The 16237-nt window shown below is 36.0% G+C and overlaps 1 protein-coding gene across 3 annotated transcripts in view; it reads right to left on the bottom strand.

The window, feature by feature from the left end:
* SLC44A1 (solute carrier family 44 member 1) overlaps positions 1 to 16237 on the bottom strand; it is a 201426-nt gene that overhangs the window by 41058 nt on the left and 144131 nt on the right. Inside the window, exons 14-16 of one of the 3 annotated variants that reach the window (XM_040481878.1) lie at positions 10268 to 10504; positions 8168 to 8248; positions 2162 to 4989 (exon numbers count right to left, since the gene is read on the bottom strand). In XM_040481878.1, the coding sequence (XP_040337812.1) occupies positions 4966 to 4989; positions 8168 to 8248; positions 10268 to 10504 (342 nt within the window). In that variant the 3' untranslated portion in view covers positions 2162 to 4965. Of the gene's footprint in view, positions 1 to 2161; positions 4990 to 7957; positions 8249 to 10267; positions 10505 to 16237 lie in introns of those variants that run through there. The other 2 variants (XM_040481879.1, XM_040481877.1) reach the window with 2 other exon arrangements.

Here is a 16237-nt window from a genome sequence, read left to right as displayed (position 1 = left end):
ATATGAAATTCAGGTCTTAGCAAATACAAGTCAAAATTTCCTGAAACATTTGGGAATTACAATGCTTTCATATTCAGCTAGGTCTTGACTAGACCTTGAGTAACCTAAAAGCTTTATTATTCTCAGTGCCCTGGCCTGGAGTATTTTTTTCCTCAGGAAATCATTTTAGTTGTAAAACTGAGTATCAAAATGGAATAAAATAGCCGAATATTTTGGTTCCTAGTAATTTCATATCTTTTCCACAAATTTACTAATGAACTCCTTTAGAAAATATCAAACTTAAATGTTGCCCATGTAATTTACAAAAGTGATAATTGTTCATGCAATATTGAAACTGAAACATAAGTTTGACTTTTTTTTATCCATATAAAAATCATGAAGATGGGAAGGACAAAAAGCTACTGTAGTATCTCCCTAGAAAGGTTTTCCACAGAAATTCTCAAATTTAAAAACTCTGCATTGAAGCTTTCTATAAGAAAGACACTTTAAAAGATTTGAATCTTGGATTAAAATTTTCCTCTTAAAACTTGTAGAGTAAGAATTTGGCTCACATTTATGAAGTTTGAATGGGGGAAAGTGTGCTATTTTAAATTGACAAGTGTATGCAACATGTTTAGTTTTTTGTTAAGTTTGTTAGCTCTAGATTTTTCTCTTGGCACACTCAAGGGTCCTGGTTTCAAAATTTGGGCTATGTGCCACTAATCAAAGATGAGCTAATTTCAAAAGCGGCCACTGTATGTGAACAGTACCTACCCTTCAAAAGGGCTAATATGTATCCTTAGTACACAAAGATGCATGAATATGCATTGAAAGCAAAAGGAATTCTATGCTGTGAATTTATAATATGCAAATCTCTGCCTTATGTGCATTTACTTTTGAACTTGCAATTTTCTAATATATATTCACGGACCACATCTTAACTCTAGGCAAGCTGTTATAGTGCACTCCTATCTGTCAGATGAAATGTGTGAAAAGAATACAGAAATTAACTGTGGCAGGTGCATTGATAAACCTCCAGACTCTGAGGATTTTTTTTTTAAGTAGCAATAAAAAAAGCAATAGAGAACTTATCGAAAGGTGAAAGCTTATTTTCTGAAGGAAACTTCTCATAGGCTACCTTAAGGTTACTGGAAACTCCAGAAATTCAAATGAGGTTACTGACCAAAGATAAACTAAAATGTTCAAGTCACCACAATTGGCAGCTCCATTTTTGGAATAGACCCCATTATTTCTATTTTGCAGGTGGGGTGGCCTGGGGGACCCCCTTGAAATGGCCTTTATTAGCTAGTGCTGGTGCATGGTGCAAATGGTTGAAGCTTTGGAGACACTGATATGGCCTGATATTTGGTGCCTGCAGTTCTGGTGGGAGAAGCACTACTCTCATGTAAAGCAACAGCTCAGGACCAGGATAAAGGAAGGGGTCATCTCCTCACTACCCCTACTGGGATGAAATCCTGAAACTGCCCTGGAAAGACAAGGAGCCTTGGCAGATACCAAGATCAATGGTATTAGGAATCAGCAACTTAATGTTCTTTGCTAAAAAAAAAAAAAAAAAAAAAAAAAAAAAAAAATATCTAAGAGTAAGGGAGCATCTCTACAAAGGAACTTATTTCCAGCATAATTTAAAAATAAGATTCAATGAGTGCCTCCTCCCCAACCAATATGGAAAAAGTTTGGGTACCAACACACAGTTAAGCTACTTAAACTGCAGTAACATAGGACTTAATCGTGCTATAGGATAGGATAAAAGCTCTAATCCTAAACATTAAGCACTGCATTAAATGGTTTAAAGGAACAACCTGCTCTGAGCTCTGCTCATCCATGCAAGGATTATGTAATCTCAACGCCCTAGCTAAATTCCTAATGTTTACCTAACGCACTGGTTAAGCCTCCAGTAGAACATAGGTCTCTTGGACTTACACCGAAATGTAACCTTCTCCCTTCCATACTACATTATAGCAGCACTTACTATTGAGGCGGGAGCCTAGAAAGTCTAAATCATGTACCAGAGGCTTTTTCTGATGGCAGAGCCCACAGTGATACTCCGGCCACCACGATCACCATTTACAATAGAGGACCCTAACTAGAACTCTGGAGATGTAAGTACTGAACACAATTTTGAAGATCCATCACAGAAAAAGACAAAAACCACAACACAGAGTCGATGGCTTATAAAATTATTCAGGTAACCACGTATCACAGATAATTTTTGTTCTTCATCTATTCTTCTCACTTGGGCAGAAGATGGAGGCAGTGAGCGAGTAGCAATAAGGCGGCCCATAGCTAGCTGAAGAATGACTCACAATGAATGAAAGAGGCAGCAGGAATATCCAAACATAACCTCAAAACATTTAAATATTGCTAAAAAGCCTCTGTGAGGCTTTATAAAATGTATCAAGGAATGAAGCTCATATGAGAGTGATATTCTATATATTAAACATCTCTCTGTGTGTGCCTGTGGTAATATATATGCACCTATGCATATATCTACTTAGACAGCACACAGATTCACTCAGGGAAAACAGCCTGGCAATTAATTTGGAACTCAAATGACATGGTTACACATAGATCATAATTTCTAAACACAATGTTAGTAAAACAAAATTTATTTGTAAAACAGGACCTGTTATATAAAATGGCACACAATCAAGTTATACAAAAATACAAAATTTCTTTCTGATTACAGTTCTAGTTGCAAATGATAATTAGAAAGCATTCCTGGTGGCTTCCAAATAGCTGAGATTGCGAGCAAATGGAACAGGGAGCAGCAAGAGTCCATGATGCTGGGATGTCCAAGTGAGTAGAACCTAATTTCCAAATTCAAGACTTCCATCAGGTCACTTTGGAGGGACATCTCCTAGAATAGCTAGCTCCTAGAATGTCTTCTGTTTTGATACTCATCTTCCAAACTTTTTCCAATCCTAAATTTAGTTCCCAATGTTTCTTAATGTCCAAAATCTGTGTGGCTATGAAACAGAAGGTATTCTGAATTTCCTTACATGATTTGCTCTCTCATCTATTTGGAAAATTGTTAGTTACATAATTATATTTATTCCATTTCAAATGATAAAAAAGAGTACAATGATACCATTTGGCGATGTTAGATGTTAACTTCTGGAGAATTATTGTTTCAAAATAGCTAGTCTCACAATGTTGGTTTCCCAGGTCTTGCCAAGATATGAGCTCTTAACTGTGTGTGTGTGTGGTTTTTTGTTTGTTTGTTTTTTTTTAAATCCAGACTCTTATTGCAAATATTCTGAAAAATCAGAAATATTACATGAGCTTTGAAAAGAAACCAAGGCATTTAGCAAATTTTAGCCTAGCTAGAGTAAAGAACACGGATACTTAAAAAAAAAAATACAATTTACCTTTTGCAGCAATTTAAAGGTCTAACCCTTTGAAAGGAAGCACATTAGCAAACAGCTGCTTATTAAGCCCTAGTGACATTAATTGTATGCATTTCCATCATACCGGTCTAATTCACTGTCTAATTCTGGTAGGAGGCAATGCTTTCTTTCAAAAGATTCTTCTTCCATGGAATGATAAAATGCTGAGGCTTTTTTTTTTTTTGTACAGAGCCTGTATTTAGTGCAATAAGTTTAAAAAATTTGCTCTGAAATATTTACTTTACATTAACAAAAATAGCCTTTTTTAAAAAAATTGTAACAAAAAGGAGTTATCGCATAAACAGATCATGAATTATTCTTAGCAAATTACACTTTTTTTTTTTCTTAAAGCATTCACCATTACAATAAGCAGAACAATGGAATATTAGCCATTCATATCTGGTAAGCTTTAGGAATTAAAAAAAAAGAAAAACAACAAAGAAACAAAAAAACCCCAAACCCATCCCCAAACAAAAAGAATGTTTGACTCTTAGGATCAAAACATAACCAATTCTTCAGTTAAACATTGTAGAATCTGGATACTGAATGAATTGCCAAGGAGAGGAGCACCTGCCAGTATGTTTTCAGATTTCATAGCATTTGAATAAAATGGCCATTTAGCCCTAAGCCACTGAAGTTCCTTAGAAGCAGAAGCCCAAGCACTGGAATCTGCAAGGCTTTTGTGTTCCAAGTTTCCCTTCCTTCTTTATTCCTCCCAGCATTACTTAATCTGCAAATCAATACACAGAAACTTAATGGCTAAACTCGCTGGGTGCCCCAGCTTCCCTTCAAATCAGGCACACAAATGTGTGGAGGATGCTACTAAAGTAAAAAATGAAAGAAAAGACAAACTATAAGAACAAAGTTTGCATAAGAAAGATTATCTACCCTTTTCTTTTTAACCTACTCTCTTATAGAAGCTTAGGGTAAACTACAAATACCTGAGGAGTTGGTTACTTTTTAATGTTGGCTGACAAATGCATGAGCGATTATGAAAATTCCCATATTGAGTCCACTTGTATGTTTCTAAAAGTAAAATGACATGGCTTCTTTGATTGGGGAAAACTGATTGGAGTAACTCCTTATTTATCTGAAAGCATATGCCTAGTCTCGTCCCACTAGGACTTATGCATCAGTAAAATAAGAATCTTGATTTTATGCACACATCAGGGAAATCACCCCTGAATAAACTTCAGACAGAGAATTCGGTACAATAATTTTATCTCATTTAAATAACTAAAGTTAAAATCTCCTCTAAGTTATTAAAAATGTTAATCAGATATGAATCTTAACATTTCCATTAAGACAATTACAATTGAAAACATTAAATGACGGCAGTTGCCTTGTAAAAGCCACCCGTATGAAAGGAGTACATGTTTGACAAAAATAAGCATAAAAAAGGTATTAAATCCCTGTTCCTTTTCTCTGATTTTGGCTGATTATGTGTGTGTGTGTATATACATATACATATATATACACACATACATATACATATATACACACACCCACACACACAAATACATAGTTATGTGTATATATTGTTTTGGAATGTCAATGGGTTCCATACGGTCGGCTAGGTTCAAGCAGAACTTGCTCCCGAAGCCTAGAAAACAAAGTCATACAGAGTATAATCTTAGACAATTACCATTAAAAGGAGGTCATGAATGATGTTACAAGTACACAGATGGTCACAAGCGGCAACAAAGCAAAATGGACTGAGAGCCCTTTGCGCGAACCTATATTCCAGGGGCCGCAATTCCTATGAATGTTGAAAGTCAGGGGCACCTGGGTGGCTCAGTCGGTTAAGCGACTACAGCTCATGATCTCACAGCTTTGAGTTCCAGCTCCTGTTAGGCTCTGTGCTGACAGCTAGGAGCCTGGAGCCTACTTTGGATTCTGTGTCTTTCTCTCCCTCTGCCCTTTCCCTGCTCACACTCTGTCTCAAAAGTAAGTAAACATTAAAAAAACAAAAATTTAAAGACAATCACATTTCCTTCTGGATAATCTCTGAGATACGCAGAGAATACATCTCTGGCCTATGTTGTTACAGTGTTCAGGTTTTTTCTTTTTTTTTCCTTTTCCTCTATAAATTCTTTCCTGTTGAAGCAGATGGCCGGAAGTTCTCTTTCTTAAACTTCTAATAACATCACATTTGGTAAATCTTTCTAAAATCATTTTCAAAGATTTATAGGACTACCTCACAGACCTTCAGAGTATCCTGAACTAGTGAGGCTCTTTCTCAAAAAAAAAAAAAAAAAAGTCCAAGAGGAAAACCGGAAGTACTTATATTTAATTCAATGATCCCTTGTCAAAAGGGAAATTTAAAACCTCATTTTCCTGAACATTAATTCTCTAGGCTAAAAGTAAACCCTAAATTAAAATATCCCATTAAGAAAGAAGATAAACAAGTGAACTTAACAGCAGATTGTATAGATACGGCTAAATAGTATGGCGCTTTTACAGAACTTTTATCTAAGGGAATAACATGTGAATTAAATCAGGCAAAGACAAGTTAGCAATCCTGATTTCTACCAAACCCCAGGTTTTAACAAGGAATCTCTCAGAGAATTATTTAGGGACACATCCAAGATGCATAGTGGTAGCAGGGTCAACTCTTACCATGCTAATGCAAAAGAGAGATCAGAATCAGAGGTACTGATGTACTTAAAATATTTAACTACTCTGTAAGCAACATCTCAACTTCTCTCCCGGGAAGTTTTTAAACTGCATAAAAAAATACCATTCTTAGGGACCAAATGCTATAATGTCCAAAACACCAGAAGCACAATGCACATAGAAGATATATTTGGAAACATAGTGGAGGGTTTTGCCATTAATCTGCAAGCAATGAGCTGATGAGCAACATAAAACAAAAGCAAAAAATGAATGAAGATTTTAAAGCAGTGTTTCAGTTAAGGGGCATTAATTTAAAACTGAAAGCAATATTAGGGGGAAAAAAATCTTCCTAAATTTTTGGCTTCTGGTAGAATGCCACATAACCTGGGGATTTCTCCTTGTATCATTACCTATGAATTAGAGGTTTAGGTAAGAGTCAGCATACTTGTATTCTCGTCTTCCACACTGTATCCTTCACTAAAGGATAATGCAGAAATATGTGCCAATTCGTGGTCAAACCAAGCCAGTCAAGACCTCCAAATATTTCTCCCTTTTTAAAAATGATTATGACTGACAAAAAAGGGGGGCAAAGGTAGTTTACATTTTAAAGATTTTATATTTTACCTTTTTAAGGTTTATACTGGGAGCCAGTTACTGAACACGTATGACAAACAAACAGTGGCAAGAAGGAAGCCTTCCTCATTTAACCATGCCACCAGAGGGTCGGCAGAATCTTCACTACCGTCCCCCTTGGCCAGGGTCAAGTAGGAGGTATACAGAAAGGGGGGGGGGGTAGAGAAGGCAAGAAGCCAGACCAGGGGGACTGCTAATGGTGCCCCTTGCCCACTCAACGGAGTTCTGGCTGGTGCACGCTTAAAACTAAGAGTTCTACATCCTTTGACTTACGATTAGAGTGATCTGTACCTTGGGAAATAAACATTGAAGTTTTGACTCTGACAATCATTAATGCTATTAACAGCAACACCAAAATAGGCCCTGGAGGGGGTTACGGAGGAATTTATATCTAAACATTCTGCTGAGGTTTTAATTTAGGTTGAATATGCAATTATTTTGCATATAAATATGGCCTCCCCAGCACCCAACCTCAAACAAACCCATTTCCTTTACTCTTATGTACTTAAACGTGCTTGTTTTATGCAAGTTGGAAACCTATGAAATCAACCACTTATTAAACTTTATAGTTTAGTAAGAAAGAGGAGTCTTCATCTCACACTTTGGGACATCACGTGCAATCAGAAGGCACATTATTTAAAATTAGCTGTTTCAGGACGTAGGCAGTTATATAATATTTTTAAATAACATGCTGTTTAATAACAATACATTTGCAAAATAAGCAGTAATTACACAAAGATATGCGAGGGTTATCTGTCATTATGCAGAGGTGAGAGTATCTGTGGCAAAAGCAACTCAGGATTCTCTTACATTGATTAAGTTGCCTTTTTTTCCCAAATGAAAGTAGAGTACTTAGAATATACATACATATCACTGACCAGAGATCATTGACCTTTCTCACAATTAAGCTGAGGTTAGAGAAGACCAGGTTGTTTTACTGAGTGGGAATGTGAGTGTTGATGGAGTAATCTTGTTTGCTACTGAAAAACAGCTTAAGAAACAAAGAAAGTACAATCCAGGCAACGGAAGAAAAAGTCAGCAAAGGGTAAAAGACAGCAACAGAAACAAACCAATATTAAAAAAGTGGGGAATGTGAATTTTAGCAAGTTGAAAGGAATTGCTAATATCACCTGCCAAAATGATAAAAATCAAACTGTCAGTTCAAGTGTACAACCAAATGTTCATTCCATTGAAAACCAAACACGTACAGCTAAAAATTAAAAGAAAAAAAAAAAACCCCAAAACCAGAAATGGCCATTTTACTTTAGGGACAAAAATTAGCCCCTGCTTCATGATAAGCCCTGAGACAGATGTTGTTCCTTTCAGCTTACTTTTACAGAAGGCGGTCTCAGTTGTGACAAGAATTCTGCCATCCAAGTGATGGGTAAACACACAAACAGAAAGAGCAGCACATCCTGTGTGATACAGACAACAAAAGCTTCTCCTGAAGAAGTGCAGTCAGTGAAAACAGAGAGAGAGAGGAAGTGAAAGTGAAATTCTTGGAGGGCGGTCACCTCCTCATCTCCACCTACCATCGGCTTTAGCTCTCTGGCATCGGCAACGCCTCCCTTACCAGCTTCTTTCATTGCTTTTCTACTGTTTTCCACAAACTCCTGCAAAATATGGACCAAATTGCATAAATTCTTAGGTCCTTTCAGATTTTGGTTGGCAGATGAATTCTAAGGAACACTGACATTTTTAATTCAATATCAGTACACGGATGGCCTAAAACCAGAGCAGTGAATAATATTTAGTATCACTACACAACAGCTGCTAAATCTGTGCACATGGGCTGCAACTTGTGATATCTTTAGGACATCTTTTTTCCATCCATTTATTGTGACAATCTCACTTAAGCTCAAAGAGAGAATGTTACTTCTATCTGGAAGAGAAAATCCCTAATGCTTTCTTAAAAGACTGTTTTCTCATACTTAGATTATTGTTCTATTTGTTGTCTGACTTTTTCCATATCAAGGTTAAACAGAAAAACAAGAGCGTTTTATTCCATAAGCCCTCTCTTTAAACTAGCCCTAGCAGGTAAAAGAAAGCATTGATTCTACTAAGCGCAGAATACTGTTTTTACCCAACCATAAATAAGCTACTTTTAAAAAATGTCTATCTGGCTTTGAAATTACTCCATAAAGCAGGAAGACAGGAAGTAACAACCAGAACCTGTGGTCAAAAGTAGTTAAAATGGGATTATGCCCCAAAGAAATGTTTCTATCATGTCCAAGTTTATGGAGCACTTCTCCATTAAATATCCTCATCATTCTTACTGAAAAAACCAAAAGAAGAAAAAAGTATTTTTTGTTACTCTGCTCTGGATCAAGGGTTTAAGACACAAAAAACAAATTCTCCCTCTTCTTTTTTTTAAGGTTTTTAAAATTTATTTATTTACTTATTTATTCATTCATTCATTCATTCATTCGTTCGTTCATTTAGGTAATCTCTACACCCAACATGGGTCTCAAACTTACAACCCCAAAATCAAGAGTTGCCTGCTCTATCAACTGGGCCAGACAGGTGTCGCCAAATTCTTCTTCTAAATGTCTTAATCAGAAGGGAGATGGAATGCTCACAAGTCAAATTCCATTATGAAAACAACCAGTTAGAAATATAATTTAGACATTATGAAAATTTCCAAAATTTAATTGATGGTGTTTTCAGTGAAAGAGATAATCAGTACCCAATACGTCCATTAAATCATTTGAAATTTCTGCAATTGAAAAAAAAAATCTATCTTATTTATTAACACATTTATTTTATATTTAACTAGATAAACCAGGCTCCTGGAAGAGGACTTGTTATCTCAAGGTCTAATGTTTACCCTTCAATATTACCTACTCTTCAGATAGGAATATTTCATAGCTTAATGGCAAAGTACTATTATTAAGAAGCATCCTTATTTTGGGAGCATTTGACATTGATAATAATATTTGAAACATTTAAATAGTTTCTAAAGTTTTAAAATTTTTAATTGAGATTCTAATACAGGGAAGCTGCAGAGGCTAGATAACTAAAGAATCGGAATATAATATCTGTGTAAAAGTTCAGATCTTGACTAATGGAAAACAGTATATAATCTATCAGTCCTGAGTCTGTTAATCTGTATTCATTACAAAACACTTTCAGTTTGGCCTGGCATACTTAGGATAATGACTTCTAATGGGGCTGACAGCAATACTATTTGGAAAGGTGGTAGACGGAAAAATATAGGCAGGTGCTACCACCGGGGAAATAAAGACTTTTTGTCTTTGAGCTCCACTTCAAGAAAGGGCACTTAGAACATCAGTGGTCCAATGTTTCAATTCAAGGACTAAAATTCAGGTTGTAAAAAGTCAATTCTAATCCATCTAATTGCAGAGAGGGAGGGAGCAGTATGAAATAATGTGAACTCAGGACTATTAATGGGTATTGCTCTAGCTTGGTGTATATATATGGTCTCATCCATGCCAAGAGGACCTTCCTTCTTCCCTGATTTCCCCAAGACTAACCTCATTCGTGAGCCCTACAGGTTTAATTCTAAATTACTCAGTTGCATATAACAGGAATTAAACATGGAGAACGTTTTGCAAAATATTTTTACTAGTATGTTTACCTCTAAAGCAGTAGAGGGCGTTTGAAATACTTACCATCAGCACTTTATCCATATAGAATTCTCTGCCAGGGCTCCCATCATTGTATTTTGTATCAATGGCAAAACACAAGAATAATACATCCACTACCATTTCGTAAATGGACAGGAAGCAATGAGCGACTAGGAAAGCAAAGAGGCAGACGATGATCAGAGGCAGCACCCATACTGTGTAATCTTGCTGGTAGTTGAGCAGCATAATCCCAGCCAAACCCGTGCTGCAGACTATCAGCACCTGAAGCAGAGAGAACAAAGAACACATTTAATATCCTACCATAGAAAACCACTATTTCTTCATCATTTGCAGACTTCAAATTCCCTTTAATATTTATAAACGCTGGCTGCATACATTCATTCCACTGCAAGCTACAAAGGATAATTCATATATACCCATACACACACATATACATGTATATCACATAAATAAAAAATAATCTTTTAAACACTTCTGGTTTACATGAAAAATAGTCATGTTTCCAAATGTTATGCTTGTTCCTTAAAACTTCACGTATTTAAGCACCTGTGGCAATTTTTAAGACAAATGTATGCATGCATATTTTATTTTTAAAAAAAGTTTAATGCTTATTTAGTTTTTGAGAGAGACAGAGAGAGAGAGAGAGAATGAGGGAGGGGCAGAGAGAGAGGGAGATACAGAATCTGAAGCAGGCTCCAGGCTCTGAGTTATCAGCACAGAGCCCTACGCAGGGCTCGAACTCAAGGACCGTGAGAGATCATGACCTGAGGCGAAGTCGGACGCTCAACTGACTGAGCCACCCAGGCGCCCCTATGCATGCATATTTTAGAAAATTGCACTATTGCACTCAGAATAAAATTATTGACAGTCCAGGGTATTGTACTTTTATATATATGAAATAGTATTATATAAATAAATCATTAAAAGCTATTCATTAATATTTATAGTAGTATTATAAATGTTTCATCAATACTTAGCCGCATAATTTCATCTTATGGGTGACTTAAAATTTGACCATTCTCCTACAGTTGGAGACTTATATTGTTTTCTGATATAAATAATGCTGCAACAAACATCTCTAAGAGTTTTTTCTTTGTTTTGTATTTTTTCACAGAGAACATGTGGTAAATTTAATATGAGTCGCCATGTAGTTTAGATTTGGATTACCTGTGAAGAAAGAGGTTGCCACAAATATCCATCATAGAAAAATATAAGAAACAGTGAAATTGCTTATTGTCAAGAACCACCTACTCTGGTCCCTCCTGTGCAGCACTTGAAATTTCTTGTGGTTCTTTTAATACATTTAGTTCAGCTTTTCAATCCCTAGGAATGGTTTATGGCAAACATTATCACCTTCATTTTATAGACTGGGAAACATATTCAGAGATGTTAGCCAACTTGCCCAAGGTCACAGAGTAGAAGGGCAGATATCACCCAAATAATGCTCTTATGATGCCAAATCCAGCCCTCTTTCAAGGTAAGAACTCAGCAAATACTTGGATATTGATATAAAGCAGTAATGGGTTATACTGAATCCTAAATACACTCATGCTCAGCCCTACACCTGGCCTAACATACAACATGAAATAACAAAGGAAAAGAGTCTTCTAGAACCACAGCAGCCTTTTCTGGTCCAGTGCTGAGAAGGAGCAGACTATAAATTGACCTGTAAATTTTCAGATGATTTTAGGGAGCAAATCTGGGTCTGCCCAAAATTTAGATGACCCTCCACCATTTTTTGTGGCAAACACTCAGGAATTCTCTCTTACAGTCATTTACTTTCTGGGGTGACTTCTATAGATAGCTAATTATATCCATTTTCTTTCACTCTTTTTGGTTTTTAGAATGAGTTGTTTCTTATATCTTCTTCAAATTTTTGACATCCGTCCTACAGAAGGACTGAGGTTCTTTATGCTCACTCTAAACCACTAAAAGTTAAGCCACATTGAAATGTTAAAGTCAATTACAGGGAAAAGGTGCGGCTCCGACAAACTAGATGTTGAGACAAAATCTGTTGAAGTGGAAGGTTGGATACTGTCACATTAGAAACAACTTTAAGGGCCACCTGGGTGACTCAGTTGGTTAAGCGGCTGACTTGGCTTAGGTCATGATCTCATGGTTTGAAAGTCTGAGTCCTGCATCGGGCTCTCTGCTGTCATCACAGGCTTCATCGGTTCCTCTGTGCCCCCCACCCCAACTTACTCTGCCCCTCTCCCACTTGCACTCTCAAAACAAACAAATAAACAAGTAAGAAACAACTTCAAGAATTAATGATATTTAGCCCAAAAGCCAAGGGAATGTAATAATGTAATAATTACTCCCAAATATAACGAAAGGGTGTCAAGCAGAGGATACATTAATGGTTCTCAAACTGCAGAAGGGCTAGGTATCACTTGGGGAGTTTGTGAATAATACAGATTCCAGGGCCCTACCCCCAGAGTCCAAATGTTAGAGCTAAGATGAAGCCCAGCAATATTCATTTAAAAGGTTCTTCGGGTGGGGGCAGCTGGGTGGCTCCGTTGGTTAAGCATCCAACTCTCTGATTTCAGCTCAGGTCATGATCACAGCTTGTGAGTTTGTGAGATGGAGCCCCAAACTGGGCTCTGCGCTGACAGTGGGGAGCTTGCTTGGTATTCTCTCTCTTCCCCTCTCTCTCTGCCCCTCCCCTGTTCATGTGTGTGTACATGTACAGATACACACTCTCTCTCAAAATAAATAAACTTTAAAAAATAAAATAAGATAAAATAAAATAAAATAAAATAAAATAAAATAAAATAAAATAAAATAAAATAAAATTTGCTTCAGGTGATTCTGATAAAGTCTACAAGAAGTACTGGCTCAGATCAGTGATCTCCATGGTGGGGTACACATACCCAAGGGAGAATTTAAGAGCACCCGGGACTTCAAATTATATTTCTCATTTATCTTAATTTCCTTTTATACTATGCTTTACCATGTATATATTAGTAAAAGCTGTACATATATCATTAATAAATGTAAATATATTAGGAAGTGTGCTCAAAAATTTTTTCTAATAGGATGCATGATTTTAAACATTTCAACACTCTTGTTCTACAGGACACATTTTTGGTGACAGCATAGAAGAGATTCATACACAGGGTAGGATGGGAGAAGCAGAAAGGAAAGGGTGCTAGTTTTACAATCAGAAAGATGTAGATTTGAATCACAGAGTTAATACTTCTTAGTTTTGTGACTCCAAGCAAGTTCATGTAACCTTTCTGAATCTGTTTTTCCACCTTTAAAAGAGACATAAAAATACATACATCCCATTGTTAAAATAAGCATTCTGAAAGCATTTAACACAGTGCTTAGCAATCTTTGTTTGTTTGTTTCTTTCATTTCCACCATAAATCTTGCATTTGCGATGCCCTTTACACATGGAGCTCATGTTTTAAAAGATTTTGTCAGTAAAATAGCACCTACAAGTAATAATTCATATTATCATTTTTATTAATCAACACCAAATAAACTACCAATAATTAATGTTAGAAAAAGTATTAGCAAATGAGATAAAATAATTTCACACAGAAGTGAAGAGCTTCAGATTTTGTGGGTTTTTTTGGATAGTTTTATTGGGCAAATATGCAATATCTATGAGACCTGAAAATGTTGAAATAGTTTGTAAATCTCTGTTCTTACCTGTGAAGACCCAATAGGCCAGTGGTCACAGATCACAAGCTACTAAACTAGGGGAGATAAGATCCCTCCTAAATCTAATTTACCATTCCATGAAACCACTGGGGTTCCACAGAAATGGAATCCATGGAATTGTCTTCTGTTTTCTTTTAAATTCAGGGTTTTTAAAATTAAATTTTATATTTTGAGACAATTTTGAATTCACATTTCATTGTAAGAAATAACACAGAATGATTTCATGTACCTTTTACCCAGTTCCCTTCAACAGTAACACCTTGTCAAACTAGAGTACAATATCACAACCCCAGTACTGACATTGATACAGACAAGGTACAGAACATCTCCATCATAACAAGGATCTCTCACTTTAGCCTTTTGTAACTTCCCCTATGCCTCCCTGCAACCTCAGCCCTAACTGGGTGACCGTAAATCTGTTCCCAATTTCCATAATGTTATCATTTTAAGAATGTTTATAAATGGTTCAAGCCCCATTTTGGAAGTAGAGCTTACTTAATTAAAAAAAAGAAAAGGTATGTAAGAGAAAATAATTTGGGGTACCTCCTGGCTCACTTAGACCACATGACTCTTAACCTCAGGGCCATGAGTTCAAGCCTCACGTTGGGTGTAGAGCTTACTTCATTGAAAAAAAAAAGTATAAGAATGTTATATAAATGGAATCATACAGTATTTAATTTTCTGGGATTAATGTTTTTCACTCAGCAATATTCCCTCATGATTTATCCAAGTTGCTGTGTGTTATCCATAGTTTGTTCCTGACACCATCTTTTATAATGCTTATTCTGATCTACCTATGTGAACTATCTGATCAGGGACCATTTCTGCATACTAGCAGCTACTTTTAATTGCAGTGAAAGAAATTCTTTTTAAAAGATTTACTGTATTCTGTGATCAGAACTACAGTCTTAAAAAAGAAAACTGAAGAATGTTTATCTTAGTATGTTGGAAACTAAAATACTTTTTTCCCCTCTTATTTTTTTTCTCTTTTTTGGATATCTCAATTTAAAAAAAGTTATCTTGGGGTACCCAGGTGGCTCAGTTGGCTTAAGTGTCTGACTCTTGATTTCGGCTTGGGTCATGATCTCTTTGTTCGTGAGTTCAAGCCCTGCATCAGGCTCTGCGCTGAGAGCACGGAGACTGTTTGGGATTCTCTCTCAGCCCCTCCCCAACTCACATTGTCTCTCTCTCTCTCTTTCTCTCAAAATAAATAAATAAACTTTAAAAAATAAATCAATCAAATAAAAAAAGTCTATCTCTCTATGTTTTAAAAGTAATTTTCTTACAGTGTTATAAGTTTTGTATTATTCAAACTTTCATGTTTCTGGTAAGCAATTTGGTAATGCACATCCAGAAACCTATTAGGTACTCTGACTCATTGATTCCACTTCCAGGATTCTGGCCTCAGGAAATAAGGATTGACACAGGCAAGGGTTTGCTTACAATGGCTTCACTGTATCACACTTTATATTAGTAGAATGAGAACAGTTTAACTATAAAAAGAAAATTAGAGGTTTGGTTAAAGAAATGATGATACAATTGTATAACGATGTTTAAAACATTTTTAATAAAATAGTAAATGCTCATGACATAATATGAAGTGAAAAGAGAGATAGAGGAACCTGGCTGGCTTAGCCGGTAGAGCATGTGACTCTTGATCTTAGGGTCATGAGTTCAAGTCCCATGTTGGGTATGGAGACTACTTAATTAAAAATAACAAAAGTTAAAAAAAAAAAAAGAAAAGAGATATAAAAATTGCCCTTTTTACCACATTGTTTTCTGTTACTCCAATATATGGCTTCTCTTTTATTTTTTATGTATTTATGTATTTATTTATTTATTTATTTTTGAGAGAGAGAGAGAGCACAAGCGAATGAGGTGCAGAGACAGAGAGAGAGAGAGAGAGAGAGAAGTAGGGCTCACCCAGGGCTCATGTTTTACCCAAAGCAGGGCTTGACTCACCCAATGTGGGGCTCTAACTCACAAACTGTGAGATCATGACCTGAGTCAAAGTCAGATGCTTAACCGACTGAGCCAGCCAGGCGCCCTCTTTTATTTCAATTGTTCTGTGTACATATGTTTTTATTTTAAGTTGCTTCACATCCTTCTTAGTAGCAGGGATAAATACAAGTATGTAAAACATAAAATAGACAATAGACAAAAAATCTGAAGCCTTCCTAAATCAGTCATATAGCATATAAATAATAGCAATAGTTGATAACAGTAACACTGTTATCAACACTATACTCCTTGACACAGATTAACTTATTAAATCCTTACTATAAAACATTTCCTCTTATTGTAAAAACATGACACTAATAA

Source organism: Herpailurus yagouaroundi, unplaced genomic scaffold (assembly GCF_014898765.1).
Source record: "Herpailurus yagouaroundi ecotype Mexico unplaced genomic scaffold, PumYag 160, whole genome shotgun sequence".
Lineage (NCBI taxonomy): Eukaryota > Metazoa > Chordata > Mammalia > Carnivora > Felidae > Herpailurus > Herpailurus yagouaroundi.
This window is presented reverse-complemented; position numbering and strand designations above follow the sequence as displayed.